Source organism: Actinia tenebrosa, unplaced genomic scaffold (genome assembly GCF_029948245.1).
Source record: "Actinia tenebrosa isolate PJP-AT-01 unplaced genomic scaffold, QUT_ActTen_1.0 PGA_scaffold11__36_contigs__length_13525064, whole genome shotgun sequence".
In the NCBI taxonomy this organism is placed as follows: Eukaryota; Metazoa; Cnidaria; class Anthozoa; order Actiniaria; family Actiniidae; genus Actinia; species Actinia tenebrosa.
The window spans coordinates 10,817,003-10,834,025 of NW_028292571.1; the positions used below are offsets into that span (position 1 = coordinate 10,817,003).

Below are 17,023 nucleotides of genomic sequence, written 5' to 3' on the forward strand. Positions count from 1 at the left end.
ACCCAAGCAAGAGCTTCGCTAATTTCGCTAAAATGACCGCTGCCGTTGGCAGGGCTATCCTGCTAAAGGATTACCTACGAAAGGAAAAGTACCTGCCAACGGCGTGAAAATCCCTGTGATTTTCTAATATATAATGGTTAGCTTAGTCGCAGGTGGAGTTATTGCAACTTTAGCATTTACAGGAGCTAATTATGGCGGTAGATATCTGGATAAATTAGTTAGCGATGATAAAAACGCAGAATCTAACGCCGAAAGAAAAAGGCACGACTTAGCGCTGGAGAAATATCAGCGAGACGTGGCGGTTTGGAATAAAAAAAGACAAGCTTACAGGGATTGGTTGGATAAGAATTACCAAGACAAAATGCAGGCGGATAAGAACTTCGAAAACACAGACTACGCCTTCAAACTTTATTCGCAGGCGCACCCCACAGTGGTGTTAAAGAAGCCTGACTTTAAGAATTACTACCAGCTGTAATGTAGTTACGTCACTGATTATAAGTTATGATTATGTATGTACATAAATTAAGGATATATAAAATAAATGCACGAGGAGATACAACAACTGGCGACGAGCGATGGCTACAAATATTCCCGATTTTCCGCCTTTTAACGTCCATCTTGACAACAACGCAGGCCCTAGATGGGAAAAATGGTTAAAACGACTTGAACGACTCTTCATTGGAATGAAATTAGAAGATAGCAAACAGAAACGAGCACTTTTACTTCACTATGCGGGACCTGATGTTGATGACATATTTGATACACTTATTGACACCGGAGAAGATAAAGATTACAAGAAAGCAGTTGAGAAACTAGACGAGTATTTTAATCCTCAGGTTAACACTACCTACGAAGTCTACAACTTCAGAACAGCGAAGCAAAAGGAAGGAGAATCGTTGGATACATATCACACAAGATTGCGCCAGCTTGCTAAAACATGTGAGTTCGCCGACGTAGACAAAGAGATCAAAGAACACATTATTTTGACCTGCACATCTAACGCCTTAAGACGCCGCGCTCTAAGGGAAAATTTCAGCCTTAAAGATCTACTTCAACACGGAAGGGCATTGGAATTAAGCGAATCTCAAGCAACCCAAGTAGAAAAAACAGAATCCCAGGTCAATACAGTGAAAGACAACTGGAAAAATGCCCAAAGATACGATCAAAGGCCCGTGCAGAATGCCGGCAAATTCCGATCACGTGCTAGGCAACCAAAACCACAGTCACGCAACAGATCGACGTCACGCACTAGCGAAAACAAGCAACAGAAACCTAACTCCAAGAAGTTAACATGCTGGCATTGCGGAGGAAACTTCCCTCATCGAAATGAATGCCCTGCCAAAGGCCAAGAATGCCGTTCATGCGGAAAGATAGGTCACTTTTCACGCATTTGCAAAACAAATCCGCCGAGAAACAACCGTGTACGAAATGTCACGCAAGACAACGAAGGCGACGAATACTCTACCGAAGAAGAAGAAGAAGAGGAAGAATACTCGTACACAGTCAAGCCCAAGACAAATTCAAAGCTACCATCCTGCAACGTACTAATCGGAAAAACCCAAGTCAAGATGATGATAGATTCCGGAGCTACAGTCAACCTGATCAACGAATCGACGCTCAATACTATAAAACAGAACGTTCCACTAGAGCTGGAAAATGCAAAGCACAAGATATACCCATATGGCTCAAAGATTCCAATACCTGTCAAAGGCAAGATAGAGACAGATATCCAATTTCAATGCAAGAGCACAGCAACCACAGTGTTTGTAGTTCAAGGAGATGCAGAAAACCTGTTAGGCTACGACACAGCGAAGGAACTAGGTATTATTCAGATAACGGTGAATACCGTCACAACTGGCAAAGGATACAACCTAGATTCAATGCTTAAGGAATTCGACTGCCTGTTCGGACCAATCAAGAAAGTCAAAGGGAAGACAATCAAGCTGCACATCGACGGAAACGTCCCTCCAAAGCACCAGCCTCATCGCAGACTCCCATTTCCCATTAGAGCAGATGTAGAGAAGGAACTTGAACGCCTCGAAAAGTTAGACATCATTGAAAAAGTTACTGGCCCCACCCCTTGGGTCAGCCCAATTGTTGTAGTACCCAAGAAATCTGGCGAAGTACGAATATGTGTTGATATGCGAGAGGCAAACCACGCCATAAAAAGAGAAAAACACCCGATGCCAACTCTAGATGAACTCGCAGCTGATCTTAACGGAGCAACTCGCTTCAGCAAACTTGATCTGTCTTCGGGATATCATCAATTCGAACTAGACCCTGAAAGCAGACACATCACAACCTTCACAACGCACAAGGGTCTGAGAAGGTTTAAGCGACTTATCTTCGGAGTGAATGCAGCTTCAGAGATCTTCCAGAACGCACTTGAAGAGATCCTCTCGGGATTACAAGGATGCAGAAACCTGTCTGATGACATCATCGTTTATGGAAAGGACCAGGAAAGCCACGACAACAACCTCCACGCTACACTTACCAGGCTTAAAGAAATGAATGTACGTCTTAACAAAGCAAAATGCAAGTTCTCCCAAGCAGAAATTTCCTTCTATGGTCACGTATTTAATGCAGAAGGCATGAAACCCGATCCACAAAAGGTCGAAGCAATAAAGAATGCCAACCCACCACAGAGCGCAAGTGAAGTGAAATCCTTCCTTGGAATGGATCAATATGTTTCCAGATACATACAGAACTACGCTGACATCACAGCGCCTCTACGCAATCTTACAAAGCAAGAGATAGCCTGGAAATGGGGAGATGAAGAGCAACAAGCCCTCGACAAGATCAAACTAGCCCTGACTGGCAACGAAGTAATGTCCTACTTTGACCCTGACAAGAAAACCGAAGTCATCGTCGATGCAAGCCCTATCGGACTCGGAGCTATCCTGCTACAGGAGGACAAAGTTATCAGCTACGCAAGTAGAACACTGAGTGATCCCGAGACACGATACTCTCAAACTGAAAGAGAAATGCTTGCTGCAGTCTGGGGATTAGAGAAATTCCATCTATATGTGTATGGTTCAACATTCGACATCGTCACCGACCATAAACCTCTACTAGGCATATTCCCAAGCCATAAAGCAGCCTCAGCTCGAATGGAAAGATGGAAACTTCGACTTGCTCCATACAATTGTAATCTTGTTTACAGACCAGGGAGAGACGACAAGAATCCCGCTGACTTCCTAAGCAGGCACCCAAACACGAAGGAGCCGGATGATGACCATATCGCAGAAGATTATGTCAATTACGTTTGCAGAAACGCCATTCCAAAGGCAATGACATTACAAGAAGTCAAAGTAGAGACCAAGATAGACACAACCATGCAGGCTTTGGCTCGAGCCATAGAAAACGAAAACTGGTCAGATCCTGCAGTACAAGAGTACAAAAATCTCAAGGAAGAACTGTCCATTTACAACGGAATCATTCTCAGAGGAAACAGAATTGTGATCCCAAGCTCACTTCAAGCAAAAGCAGTTGATCTCGCACATATCGGACATCAAGGGATCGTCAAGACTAAAGGACTGATACGAGAAAAGGTATGGTTCCCAGGAATTGATAGAATGGTTGAGACCAAAGTAAGAAACTGTCTAGCCTGTCAAGCTACAACAAAAGGAAAGGTAACACCGGAGCCAACCAGGCCAACAAAACTACCAAGAGCACCTTGGAAAGAGGTCGCAATCGACTTTTGCGGACCATTCCCTTCAGGAGAATATCTAATGGTAGCCATAGATGAGTACAGTCGCTTCCCGGAAGTTGAAATACTGACATCTACCTCAGCAAGAGTAGTTATTCCCAAGCTTGATGCAGTTTTTTCCAGACAAGGAATTCCGGATGTTGTCAAAAGTGATAACGGCCCTCCATTTAACGGCGCAGAGTTTAAAGCCTATGCAGAAAACTCTGGATTCCATCACAGAAAAGTCACACCCTGCTGGCCAAGAGCTAATGGAGAAGCTGAACGATTTATGAAAACACTTGAGAAGTGCATCAGATCTGCTCATGTAGAGAGAAAGAATTGGAAACAGGAGATGTACAGATTTCTTCGTCAATACCGAGCTACGCCGCACTCTTCAACCTACACCTCACCTAGTGAAGCGCTCAATCAGAGAAAGCTAAGGACTGAACTTCCTCAAATTACATCAACGATCATGCCAACAAGCAAGCTACAACAGAAGGATGCAGAATCCAAATTCAAGATGGCTGAGTACGCAGATAAAAGAACACATGCAAAGGAGAATGCTGTAAAGCCGGGAGACACAGTGCTAGTACGCCAACCCAAACGAAACAAGTTGAGCACACCTTACAACCCAACACCGTTCATCGTGGAAGAAAGAAAAGGGACGATGATAACGGCATCCAACGACAACAAATCAATAACAAGAAACTCATCACAGTTCAAATTAATACCAAGTCATCTTGCACAGTACCAGCCCAATGACGAAGACGACGACTCCATCACTGGATCACCGGAAATGACGCAGCAAGAAGATAGCGCCCCTACGAGACCACCAACACCTGTGCAGAGACGTTCCAGCAGTCGTCAAGTGAGACCACCTGTCAGGTTCTCAGACTATATCGTCTACAAGTGAACTCTAAGTGAACTCTAAGTGAATATTAAGCACTGAGACCACGCAAGAACATTGTTGACATTTATTACTAATTACTAACGAAACACGTTCATGGGGATGATTAAATGTTTAATTCAGAGAGCATTGATTTAAGAGGATGTAAGCTTTTTCCACGTAGAGAGGGATGTAATGTAGTTACGTCACTGATTATAAGTTATGATTATGTATGTACATAAATTAAGGATATATAAAATAAATGCACGAGGAGATACAACACCAGCCTTCTAAGAAACAAAAAAATAGTGAGTTGGTCTTCGTAGGAGTCGCAGGGCTGGCAGGAGGCGTGGCCTTGGCGTATCTAATATAATGATCGTCTTTTTGGAAAGCGACAAGAATAACTTTACCACTTATCTGAATCCTCCCATCCGCGCGGAAAGGGTTCGGTTGGTTAGTTGCTCTTTGTACAATTCTTGGTATAATTTGATTGGCGGCTTTGTCGTTGACAATGCCGCCAAACCAAAAATACCAGATTCCCAATACACACCTATAACACTGGCTAAGGAGCTAGCAAAGCATGGATATACTCTTACCACAGGATTACCCCATGAAATGAAATTCAAAAAAAATAGTGGGAGCGTTAATTTAAAAGGCAGTTCATTGGTAGAACTCCTGGGCCTTACTAGTACCACAATAAATAGCGGTACTACATATGATGTAAAATGGAAAGTCGCATCCTCTTACGAAGTCTATTGCGACTTGATCCATAGTTACAATAATGGAGAAAAGTCTTCTCTTATGTCCAAGTTTCTACCCAAAGGTAATCCATTTGACCTGGTAGAATACACCCCCATTTCTTTGAGCTATGACTTGTCTAATTTGGTGGAAAGCATAAACATCACCATTAAAGTGGACGGAAAGACGGTGGATTTTAATGGACGTAAGATCAATCTTGTTTTATCCTTCGCTTGAATCAAGCGAAGCGCGATTCTATTCATATAATGGGCCGAACTGAGGACAAACTTAAAAGGATTTACTATGGGCCTGAAGGCTATTGGAAAGGAGCGTCAGCTATTAAAAAACTCGCGACCGCGGCCAGGGTATCAGATGAAACGGCTAAGAACTGGCTAAGAAAACAAACCCTCTGGCAGGTTTATCTTCCCGTGCCTAAGTACATTCCCAGGCCCAGCTTTACCGTAAATACCCCCAATGAAGTTCATCAGGCAGATTTGCTCTTCTTACCGCACGACAAGGTGAGAAAGAAGACCTATAGGTACGCTTTGACCGTAGTTGATATCGCAAGCAGATACAAGGACGCCGAACCCATAACCAGCAAGGATTCTGGGGAAGTCGCAGAAGCCCTAGGTAGGATTTATAAGCGCGTCTTGAAATGGCCTAAGCTGCTGCAAGTGGATGCGGGGACAGAGTTCATGGGCGTGGTGACTAAGACCCTGAAAGACCACGACACTAAGATTAGAAGAGCTGAAGCTGAGTACCACAGGGGTCAAAGCATCGTCGAAAGATTCAATAAGACCCTGGCCGAGCGTCTCTTTGGGTACCAGTATTGGAAAGAGCTGGAAGATCCATCCAAACGCAACAGAGAATGGACTCAGAGGCTCCCCCAGGTCGTCGCGGCTTTGAACAACGAGGCGGCCAGGGCTACGGGAATAAAACCCAGAGATGCCATAAAAAAGAAACACGTGGAACACAAGTCCTACGTCAGAAGTTCGAGGGCGGTCGGACTGAAGGAAAAAAAGCTCCCCCGCAACATAGTGGTCAGATACCTCTATCAGCCGGGGGAACTCGAAGGTGGCAGTAAGAGAGCCACGGATCCTAACTGGTCTTTGGAAACGTATGAGATTTCAAAGTCCGTCACCAAGGAAGGGCAACCCGTGTTGTATTACCTAAATGGCCCAAGTCGTGGATTTGTCATGGAAGAGCTGCTCATAGTCCCCAAAGACTCAGAGTAGCGCAGCACCGCGCGCCCGATTACACTCTAGGCATGTCAGTCTTACGTTACCTCTGCAATGCCCGCGTTTGTTGTTGATACGATCCACGGAGAACTGCTGATCGTCATTCGGGTCAAACCTCCATAGTAGAGGTATGTTACATTTGGCACACCTTGCCCCTTTCTTATAGACGTCGTCCACGCAGAGGTCGAACGTCATATTTTTTTCTTCGTCGTGGCGCTTGTAGCGAAGGAGTTTCTTCGTAATGTTCTCTTTGGCTACGTCTTCTGGGGTCTTATCGTAACGCAGTTGCGGACCCCAAGCTCTTTTCAATTGCTTGGCGTATTCTACGCGGCTTACGGCGGTGTAAATTAAGTTACTCCAACACAAACGCTGGTCTATGATCCACATCGTTTCTTTTACGGTTAATCCCTGGGCACTATGTACCGTCATGCAGTAACCAAGTCTCCAATCGGGGTGGGAAGTAATCCTTTCTACGTCTTTCATTTGCACCCAGGCTTTATCGTGGGTAACTGCGTTCTCTAAAGTAATGTCAGTGCCAGGTACCCGTACGTCTCTTTTCTGCATTCTGGTATCTCGGGGCTTATAGCAAACGGGTACGAGATTAGTGTGGAATCTTTCGCGGTGAATATTTAACAGATCTTTTTGAATACGGGCCTGAGAAGCACGCTTACTACTTAAGACAACATCTTTGGGGTTCCAGGCCTGTATGAATTCCTCATAGGACTTGGCTCGTACTCTCTTACGGAGTACTTTACATTGCTGAGCGTCTGTAAGGCCCCTTAGTTCCGCTTTGAGGTTCCTTACTTGATCCTTGCTACGGTAATCGGTGTTAATTTCCTCTGCGTAATCTACCATTCCTTTTAACCATTCGTGGGGCATTTCCCCTGCTATTGGGGGTGGCTGGCAAGGATCTCCTGCGAAGATTACCTGGCACTTACCTTTTAGGAAGTCTACGAACTCTTTTAGGATTTCTAAGGGCACAGTACAGATTTCATCCCATAAGATCACAGGAGGAATATCATGAATAGCTTCTGGGACCCATTTAGTGCCATTCCAACGAAAGAAACTGTGGTAAGTTTGTGCTTCAAAGCCCTTAGCGGCGAGTTCGCGTTCTAAACGATGTGTAGGAGTTAATACGGTTACTTTAGGGAATAGTTGCAGGACTCTGGTAGTCTTACCACTGCCTCCTGTTCCGTAAAGATAAGAGAAGCGGTGGTAAGAAATGGGGTCTGTGACACTTGGTAATGGTTCCTCAGTCGGGGTTACCGTTCCTTTAGTATGATTACCGTCGTAGGTTACTCTTGCTCGCCAGGCCTTTATCTCTTCGTCCTTGACCCTCCATTGCCCGCTTTCTGCTAATTCGTCGTCGGTGTAGAACTCTTGCATCTTTTCAAGCACTGCAGGTTTGACGTACAAAGAGTCAGTAGCTACTCTTGGAATGTCTTCCTTGTCAAACCGCAGCAACATCGCTAAGAGATTAATGTGGGCGTAAGCTAACATGCTAGCACGCAGATGGTAATACTGCGGTCTGTGGTCTTGATAGTAACACAAGGCATTCCATTGTTGCAGGGAATCTGTGAAATGATCCCACTTCTCTACTGACACCATTGAACCTTGGTCGTGAGCTCGTTGCACGAGGAAGCTTAATTCTCCTTTATCTGTGATTAAGCGGCGTTGCATGTGCTTCTCCCCTTCCTTTGCGCCCTGAGTGAACTTACCAATAACTATGCGGGCGGTAGCATTGTCTTCTGGCAACCATTTGGTAAACTCCCGACGACATAATATTGCCTCATGAGCAGCGTACGTAAGGAGTTTCCGTTCTTCAAGGAACTTTAATAGCGGCACAGGGATCCATTCCTTTTCTTGCAGATGCTTCCCATACCACGCGTAAATTATGGGATGTAATCCCTTCTTTAGCTTCCAGCTGGTCAATCTAACGAATCCTGTTGCTGGGGCATCGTACGTACCATCCAAAGCTACCCTAAAGAATTGGCTGCCCGGATGTCCGTAACGGTCATAATACTCTTTACAATCTCCTAGGCCTTTGAAAGACGCAGGGTAACAATGTTTCATATCCAGCGAGACATACTCGTCCTCGTCGTATTCCATATTCCAAAGACCTCCGTGACCATGTTCTATGCAGGCTTTTGGAATTGGAAGGTCGCTAGGAGTCGGCTTCCAGCCATTACGCTTCTTTGCGGCTAAGAAGTCCAGGGAACGAGAACTTAATACTTCGGGAAAATCTTCACCCAGGTCTTCACAAACGCTGTCTATCTTCAGCTGTTCCATTTCGGGTCTATACAAAGTACCGTCTTGTGTCATAAATTGCCTACCTTCTGCGTCCATTAACCAGATGGAATTCTCATGAACCAAGTCTGCTAACGGAGATACTTTGTAGACTGAGCGCCAGTAAACACGACGAACGACGTAAACGAATGAACAAGCTTTAATAATGAAACGTAGTCGCAAGATGGCCGACCAATAACAACAGTAATGAACAGGCGTCACTGGCGCGGGCGCGCGCGCATGACAGGCACAAATGTCCGCGGGCACAACGGGCTCGCTGGCGCAGTATCTTCTTCTTCCTTATTTTCTGTTAATTAACTGGATAACAAAGTTATTATGGTTCATACATCTACAGGTCGCATAATGTCTCAATATAGGAAGTAGTCCTTGAGGTAGGCTGGGGGTTTGCGTGTTCGTTGTGGTCTCGAGGGAGATTCTTCGCTGCTGAGTTCGTTGTTGATGGGCAGTGGGACGGTGAGAGTGACTTGCGAGGGTGGTGGGTCTTGCTCAGTTGTTTCTGGGGTTGTGTTGGTGTCTTCTTCCGATGCGTTGTCTTGATTGTTTGGTTTACACCAGCTTGGTAAGTCAACTTCGTATGGGCGGATAAGTTCCGATGGGGGTGTTGGTGGACTTGGTTCTTCTGACGCTAACGTTGGGTCTACGGTGGCGAAGTCTTCGTCGGCATCGTTGTGGATTACTTGAGTACTAGTGTGGGAGGAGGCGAGGGGAGCGGGAACGGCATAGCACTCACATAGCTTGACCTTGTATGATGTGGCGCGAAGTTGGGATCCGGTGAACTTCTTAATGTAACACCAAGGGTCGCTCACTTCTGTAACGATGTAGCGGTCACGAGCACGTAGTTTGTCGCGGTCAGCGATCAAATAAACTATGTCTCCCACTCGAATCTGTGGCTGAGGTGCGGCAACTCCGTGTTTGTCTTTGGACTTTTCGCTGTGGGGATGGTTAGTGGACCTCTTCTGGTGCTGTGCTACTATATTCTGGTAGTCAGATAGTGGGAGTTGGTCACAGGTGTATTGACTGCGCTGTGTCCATAGTTCACGAGCGGAGAGACCTTGATGGCGTAGGCGAGAGTTGAGACGAGCTGTTGCTAGTGCGAGGCCAGTAGAAGTAATGGGTCCACCTCCGGGCTCCTGTCGCAGAAGCTCTTCTTCTAGCTCTTGAATAGCCTTTTCGGCGACTGGGTTCTTATTCTTATTCTTTATGCGACCAACATCGAGCCAAATGTTCAAGTGTTTTAGACCGTCGTTGTTGCTAAGAGATAAGAAGCTTGGTGCAGGGTCTACTCGAATGACTGCTCTTGGACCGTCCAAAGGGTGTAGTTCCACAATGAGGCGTGTAAGGGCGTCGCGCAGGGTGTCGTACTTTTCGTCTTGTATTAAACAAGTGTTGGTGTAGGATGTCGAACACTCTCTGAGTAGTAAGATTGCTTGTCGTTGTCGTTTGATAACGTCAGCAGCGAAGGATATGCCGACGACGTCGGGTGGTTCTTCAGATGATTGGCTTACGAGAGAACTTGGAAACTTCCGTAAGGAGGCACATGGGTGGCATGACGAGGATACCCTGGTTAGGGCACTGTTCATGTCTAACGCAAAGAAGTGGCGTAGTACAACCATCTGAAGCTGGTTGCGAGATGGATGGTTTAGACGAACGTGGAGAGCTGTGAGAAGACCATCAAGTACGGACCGTGGTACTACTATTGCCTCAGATGAGGGGGTGAAAGGTTGGTTGCGTTTGACTACTAGAATGCCGTCTTTGGAGATGGACGTTACGTTTAGATAGCGTTTGATGTCTTTTATGTTAGTCAGTTTCTTCGAGGGTCTAGTTCCTTGTTTCAGATGGGCATGGACTCTGCGGAGGTCGGGACATCCGTTTTGGATTTCTCGCCAGGCTGATCTCGTGGTGAATGGAAGTGACTTGGTGTTGTCGATGATGTCTTGAACGGACACGTCATGGACGACAGAGTCTTCTGTTTCTTTGATGAAACTGCACACCTGGCATGTTGGTTCTTGGCACTCTGGAGCGTTGCGGCTCGTAAAGTCTGAAGGGAGGTTAGCCGTACCGGCCAAATGCTGCAACGTGACTTGATATCGGCTAACGGTAGTTAGGAATGATGTTACCCGAGGGCTTGCGGAAAATTCGCCGCGACAGAGTTTATTGATGGCTTGGACGCATGGTTTGCTGTCAGTGAGTACGCAAGTACGGTGTTCAGACTGTATTATAAACGGGCTGAAGTGCTTGACGGCCGCGGCGATACTCAGTGCTTCAATTTCACAGGGCAGCCAGTTGACTTGGTGTTTGCGGAGTTTTGCGCTGAAAAATCCGGCAAGATAGAGGTTGTTCTCACGGGACACATATAGTGTTGCTCCGAGGCCACGTTTGGTTACGGAGCCGTCTGTTACGATCCATAAGGAGTCGGATGGACGTGGTAGAGCGATGGCTTTGGTTGACGTGAGGGCCTGCTGAGCAGCTTTAAACTTGTGGAGAAGACTTTCGTTCAACGTAAGTTTGTCTTGTGACTGGAGACCCGAGATTGCGCCTTCGAGGGGGTCGATTAGGGAGGAACACTCTGGTAGGACGCGGCTAAGGACTTTGTAGGACCCGATAAAAGAGCGCATGCCTTTGACGGTAGTTGGAGGAGGACAAGATGCAAGAACCGCGACGCGATGAGGACTTGCAGATAGTTTGCCTTGGGACCACACCCATCCTAATATGGTGGTGGACTTTGGACAGATGACCGTTTTAGTTGGTGAGAGTCTAAGGTTGCACCTGTCAAGCTGTTCCAGGACCCGTGCCCAGATAGGTAGAAGGTCTTCGGGGCTTGCTCCTCCGCAGTACAAGTCGTCTGCTATCTTTGCCACGCAGCCTTCTTGGATGAAGTCACCAAGTACTCGACACATCATCTCTTCGAGTGCTGTTTCTGAGCCGGGCATTCCCATTGCGGAGCGGCAGTAAACGCGTACGCCACGAAATGGTGTGGCTACGCCGCAGTACTTCCTGGATTCTTTAGCAAGGGGTATTTGGTAGAAGGCGCGGCTGAGATCAGACTTTATCAGGAACTTCCATGGTGCAATGGTGCGTAGTGTGGAGTCAACGTCTGGCATGAGTGATGGTTGGGGTTTGCTGTAACGTCCCACGTCTGCAAAGGCAGTGACGAGGCGATGACCGCCAGAGGGTTTCTTTATGAGGAAGGAGGGGTTCAGGTATTCTACTGCCACGTCGATATCTTCGGGTTTTTGGAAGACTTGGTCTCTTTCCAGTTCGTCAAACTTCTCTTGCAGCTCTATTAGTTGGTTTCGAGAGTATTGAGGAAGGCGCCCTTTACGTTGGGGCGGCTGTACCGGTCCCATGTTTACGCGGGCTTCTATATGGCCCGCTGCTCCGTTGTACCCTGGAATGTCCGGTTTGAAGACGTTGTCGTATTTCTGTAGGACCTTCTGGAATTGGTCACGCATGGAACTTGTAAGTAGCTTGTCTGGATCTAGACTTACGCTGCCTGAGGACGGCGGGGTAGGCTTTACTTCTGTAACGGGGAGTGTTGAGGGTGGAGCCGCTTCGGGAGGAGTCGCTGGGACGGTTGGGCGGGCCCAGCAGATGTGGTCGTGGCGTCGGACGGTGTATGGTTCGTCGGACGTGTTGGTAATTCGCACTTTACCTCCGACTGTATCTATGACTCGTGGTTGGGGCCATGGGTTTTCGCTGGGTGGAGGGCGTTTGAGTTGGGACGTATCACTACGGGGTTCAATGGCGATAGTGTTGTCAGTTCCCAGCTCGGGGGGGACGTCAACTTCTAGGTAATCTCCAGGCCAGATAACGGTGGTGGGCGACGATGAACGTAACACATACGACGTGGCGTGGCGTATGGTGTGAGCCTGAGTGCTGTGTTTTTCATCGGTGTGGTACAAGATGGTTTCGGAGCCTTGTATAGTTATCTGTTGAGTGGCTGGGCGAACTGAGATGTCGTTTGCGATGAGGAAGGGTATTCCAGCGAGTATGTCAACATCTATGTCCTCTACTACGAGGGCGTCGAGCGCGAGTTTCTTGTTGGAACGAGAGAGCAGGACGTGTACTTCGCCAATAACGGTCAGCGGTGTCGTACCATCGGCTTGCAATGCTTGTTGGGAAGACTTTTCGACGGTAAGACCAAGTGTCTGGGCAACGGACGCTTTAATCATGCTGGTTTCGGCGCCGGTGTCGAGGGTCAGCCTCACTGGGTGTTGTCGATAGAAGGCGTTGAGTAGGGGTGACCTTCTGGTGCTGACCCTTCGGGAGATGGAACGTGCGGACGGAAGGGCTGACGCTTCACTGTCAACTTGATCAGGTGCGTACAGATCTAGGTTATCGTCGTCTTCTTCTACTTCCTCTTCATAGTTGGTTGTCGAGCGAGTCTTGGCGAGGAAGAGTCTGTCCTCAGGAGGTAAGTAAGGGCACTTACTTAGGAAATGCTGTTGATCTGCGCGGCCTGCTTCTTTGCATAGTGGGCATGACCTGGGGCGTCTGGAAGTCGTTGGGCGGCGACTGTTTGGCAATTTGTTTGGTTCACGTGAGGCAGGGAATCTAAATTTTGACGCTGTAGCGCGTAGTATCTTGGAATCAGCGGCTGTGCGTAGTTCGTCAAGCAGTGAGTCCAACGCTTGGGAGATTTCTGGTTTTATCGATGCGAGGGTTCTGGAGCGAAGTTCCGTGCCATATCGTTGTTTTACGAGGTTTGGTAAGTCCGGGTGGATTAGTCTAAGCCAGGTGAGAACGATCATATTTTCAAGACTGGGTGTTGATTCCTCGTCGGCGGTTATAATCTCGCCATGGTGGGTGATATTGCCATTAGCGATGAGGAGATTGTCTTCGACGAAGGACATCAGTCGTTGAAAGAGGTCTTCTGGGCGTTCGTCATGTTCCAGTTTAATGTTATTAAAGTCGATAAAGTGTGCTCCGGTGGACTGGAACCCATAATGCATGCGAATCATTTGCCAGATGGAGTTGATAGATGTTGAGTTCTTGACAATTGAATTTCTAGAGATAACTGGGCAATAATTAGCGATTTGGCCAAGCATCAACTCCAGATGGGTACACTTTTGCTGTGCTGTTCGACGTCTAGCGACAGGGACTGCTTCACCGTCATCAGTAAAGCCTCTTAGAGGGCCTCGAGATTTCTTTAGCCACGTCACGGTATCACCAAGGAAGGATGCGAAATTTACGTCGAGAGATAATGTATACTGTAGGTTTTGTCTCCATGCTTCGAAGGAAGTGATTGTCTCGTTTTTAGTCAGTGTCCATTGTTTTGGTGCTCTTGTTGAAGTCATTTTTGGAGTCGATGGTTTGGGTGATTGTTGATGAGGCCGTGTGAATGTGTTTCGTAAGCTCTTGTGTACGTTTCTTGCTGTTCGTTTTCCAACCACCGTACAGGTTGGCTCGTTACGAGACTTCTGCTATTGATCGTTGTATTTATACTGTTGTTCGTGGGTCCTTTAATCGCTGCCACCACGCCAGTAAACACGACGAACGACGTAAACGAATGAACAAGCTTTAATAATGAAACGTAGTCGCAAGATGGCCGACCAATAACAACAGTAATGAACAGGCGTCACTGGCGCGGGCGCGCGCGCATGACAGGCACAAATGTCCGCGGGCACAACGGGCTCGCTGGCGGAGGTCTTAACCTTCTTAGGAAACCTTAGTTCCCGCCAAGCGTGCCCATTATGTTGGTAGATAACAATAGGAGCTCCTCTACCTCCATATTTGTGAGTCCCAGAGTAAATAAACCCGTCTGTGATATCTTTAACGTGTATACGCCGCTCTAATGCCACTTCCAACTTCTTAATATTGGCTATGGTTCCTCCAGTCTTGCGGGTAGAATGCTCCCACTTTCGAATGGCTTCTCGGCGCTTTAAGGTTAACTTACCACCACGGGAAGCATCTTCAAAGAATTCCCGGACTAGCTTACCAACACAGTTACCAGGATGTCGCATTGGTTGTAACTTCTTTACATCTGGCGTGGGCATTTCATACGCCCCGTAAATTACCACTGTAACAGGGTAAGCAACCTCATAGAATAACATGTCAATTCCTTCTAATGCTCCCGGGTTGGTAGCCTTACTTAAGACGAACAGGTTCTTTTTACCAGACGCTCTAATGGGATTGCGGCCCCTTTCAATAATCCATTCCCCGTCCAGATACTTTATAAAGGTCAACTCCAAACGGTAATTACCCTCGGGCATTAGGTCGATTATCTGTTCTGCTCTTTCCTGCGTCATAGTCTCATCCGTATTACCTTCCATAAATGTCGTAAAGGCAAAGTCTGCGTCTAACCTGTCCAGAACCTGGGTTCTAAGTTTGCGCACAGTCTTGTTCTTGATACTTTTGATGGTATCCATTATATATAAAGGATATTTTAACCTCCGTTTGCAGTACCCAACAGAGCAGCAGTAAGGGACACACCGCGGAATTTCCGTAAATCTGCTGTACCCGCGTTCGTAATTTCCCGGGTAAAACCCGCAAATATACGGCATCAATCGCGAGTCCCCCTTACTGCTGCTCCTATAGACCATTTCACATGCAGATCCCGCGGCTCAACCTTAGCCTCGTCAGCGTGTAATATATTCTTTAGAAATTGCCTACAACCTGTGAAATTTTTAAGTGTTTCAATTGTTCGTTGATGTGTAAATTCCTTTCATTATTGCGGACTGTAGTCAAATTCTAAAGAATAATTACACGCTGACCAGGCTGAGGTTGAGTAACGGGATCCGTGAAATGGCCTATAGGTTGCTATCAATAGACGTTACTTCCGGTAATAGCTCTTTTTTGATGGCTTGTAGAATCTTGGAGGTTGTTTTGATCTCTTGTTTTCTGGTTTGATGTCGTGAAAATAGTCAAATACAAAAGTTTGAGGACTTATTTTGATATGTTTTGACTTAGCATCCGCTAGTTGCCCCCCAGTCAACTCCAAAAAGTCACGTGATTGATAGTAAAAGCAATATCTATCGCAACCTCTGAGATCTAAGGCAGGTTATGGCAAGTCACAGATAGAACCCTGAAGTAACCTAAGCATTGGCGGATTTAAGTCAGGGCATGGCTAAGACGTCGAGGATCAAACCCTGAAAACACCCCTGGGCTGAAACCGACCTTGATTCGGACGTATTTAATATGCATATTTCGAACTTTAAGTTTTTTTTCAAGGTGGCTTTATATAGCTTCGGGCTTTAGAGTAATAGAACTAGAAATTATTTTATAGCAAATAGAGATCTATATCTTGATATCAGATACACTCACCTTATTAAAGACTATGAGCCCGGTTAGGAATCATTTTTCGTGAAAATAAGCACGTGAATAGTTACCATAGCAACGACACGTCAGACACAAAACAGGCCCTTTTTGCCATTAAAAAATTAAAATCTCGAGTTTCCCGTGGTTAATCTTTTTTAGATCGTGTGATATGAAAGTTCGTTTTGTTATACCTATTATATGACAGCGTTTCATTAAAATCGCTGACTACAGAAACCAAGATATTAAAGAAATATCGATTTTTCAAGATAAAAAGTCTTCTGTAACCCAAATATTTTTTATATTGCGTCATTTACCTTATCATTCTACAAAGAAAATACTAAGAGGCTATTCAGTAAATAATACTAAAGGAGTGACGCATTTCCGGTTCGAAAAGCTTATTCAAAACCGCTAAATGTAAGTCATAATACAAACTTGTCATCTACGAGTGCATACCATGCATATATCCGTAAAAAAGTTAACTAACAAAATTTTAAAAAAATAGCGCAAAGTTTTGTAGATTTACGGTCTTCTGATGAAGTCTACTGAGAGTACTAATAGCTGTTATTACAGTCGAGCCTTCAATGAGATCATAAAAGTGAGGCTATCGGGTTGGATCTACTGAATGCTTTTAGCTTATTTGCCCCTCATTTGCATGCAGGCATAATATCTGCTATTTGTGCAAAATTGAGCAATTACTTACAATTTTTTTACTGATATATGGTATGCACTCACATTAAAAAGCCGATGGTAATCCTCCTATTAGAAAACTACCTAGAAAAACAGAACTAGGTTTGTTAGAACCGGAAGTCATTAGTGGAACTGTATTTTAATAACGTCATCAAAAGCCAGGAAACAATGTCAAGATTTGTTGTCATCACTTTTGTTGTCGTTTTGTGTTTTGTTTTAGGA

At 45.9% G+C, this 17,023-nt stretch overlaps 1 protein-coding gene across 1 annotated transcript; it reads right to left on the reverse strand.

Moving 5' to 3' along the window:
• Positions 1-8,978: 8,978 nt before the first annotated feature.
• LOC148912544 (uncharacterized) lies at positions 8,979-14,154 on the reverse strand. Its single transcript, XM_089027858.1, has one exon. The coding sequence runs from the start codon at positions 14,152-14,154 to the stop codon at positions 9,205-9,207; it is 4,950 nt and encodes a 1,649-aa protein (XP_088883984.1). The 3' UTR covers positions 8,979-9,204.
• Positions 14,155-17,023: the final 2,869 nt, after the last annotated feature.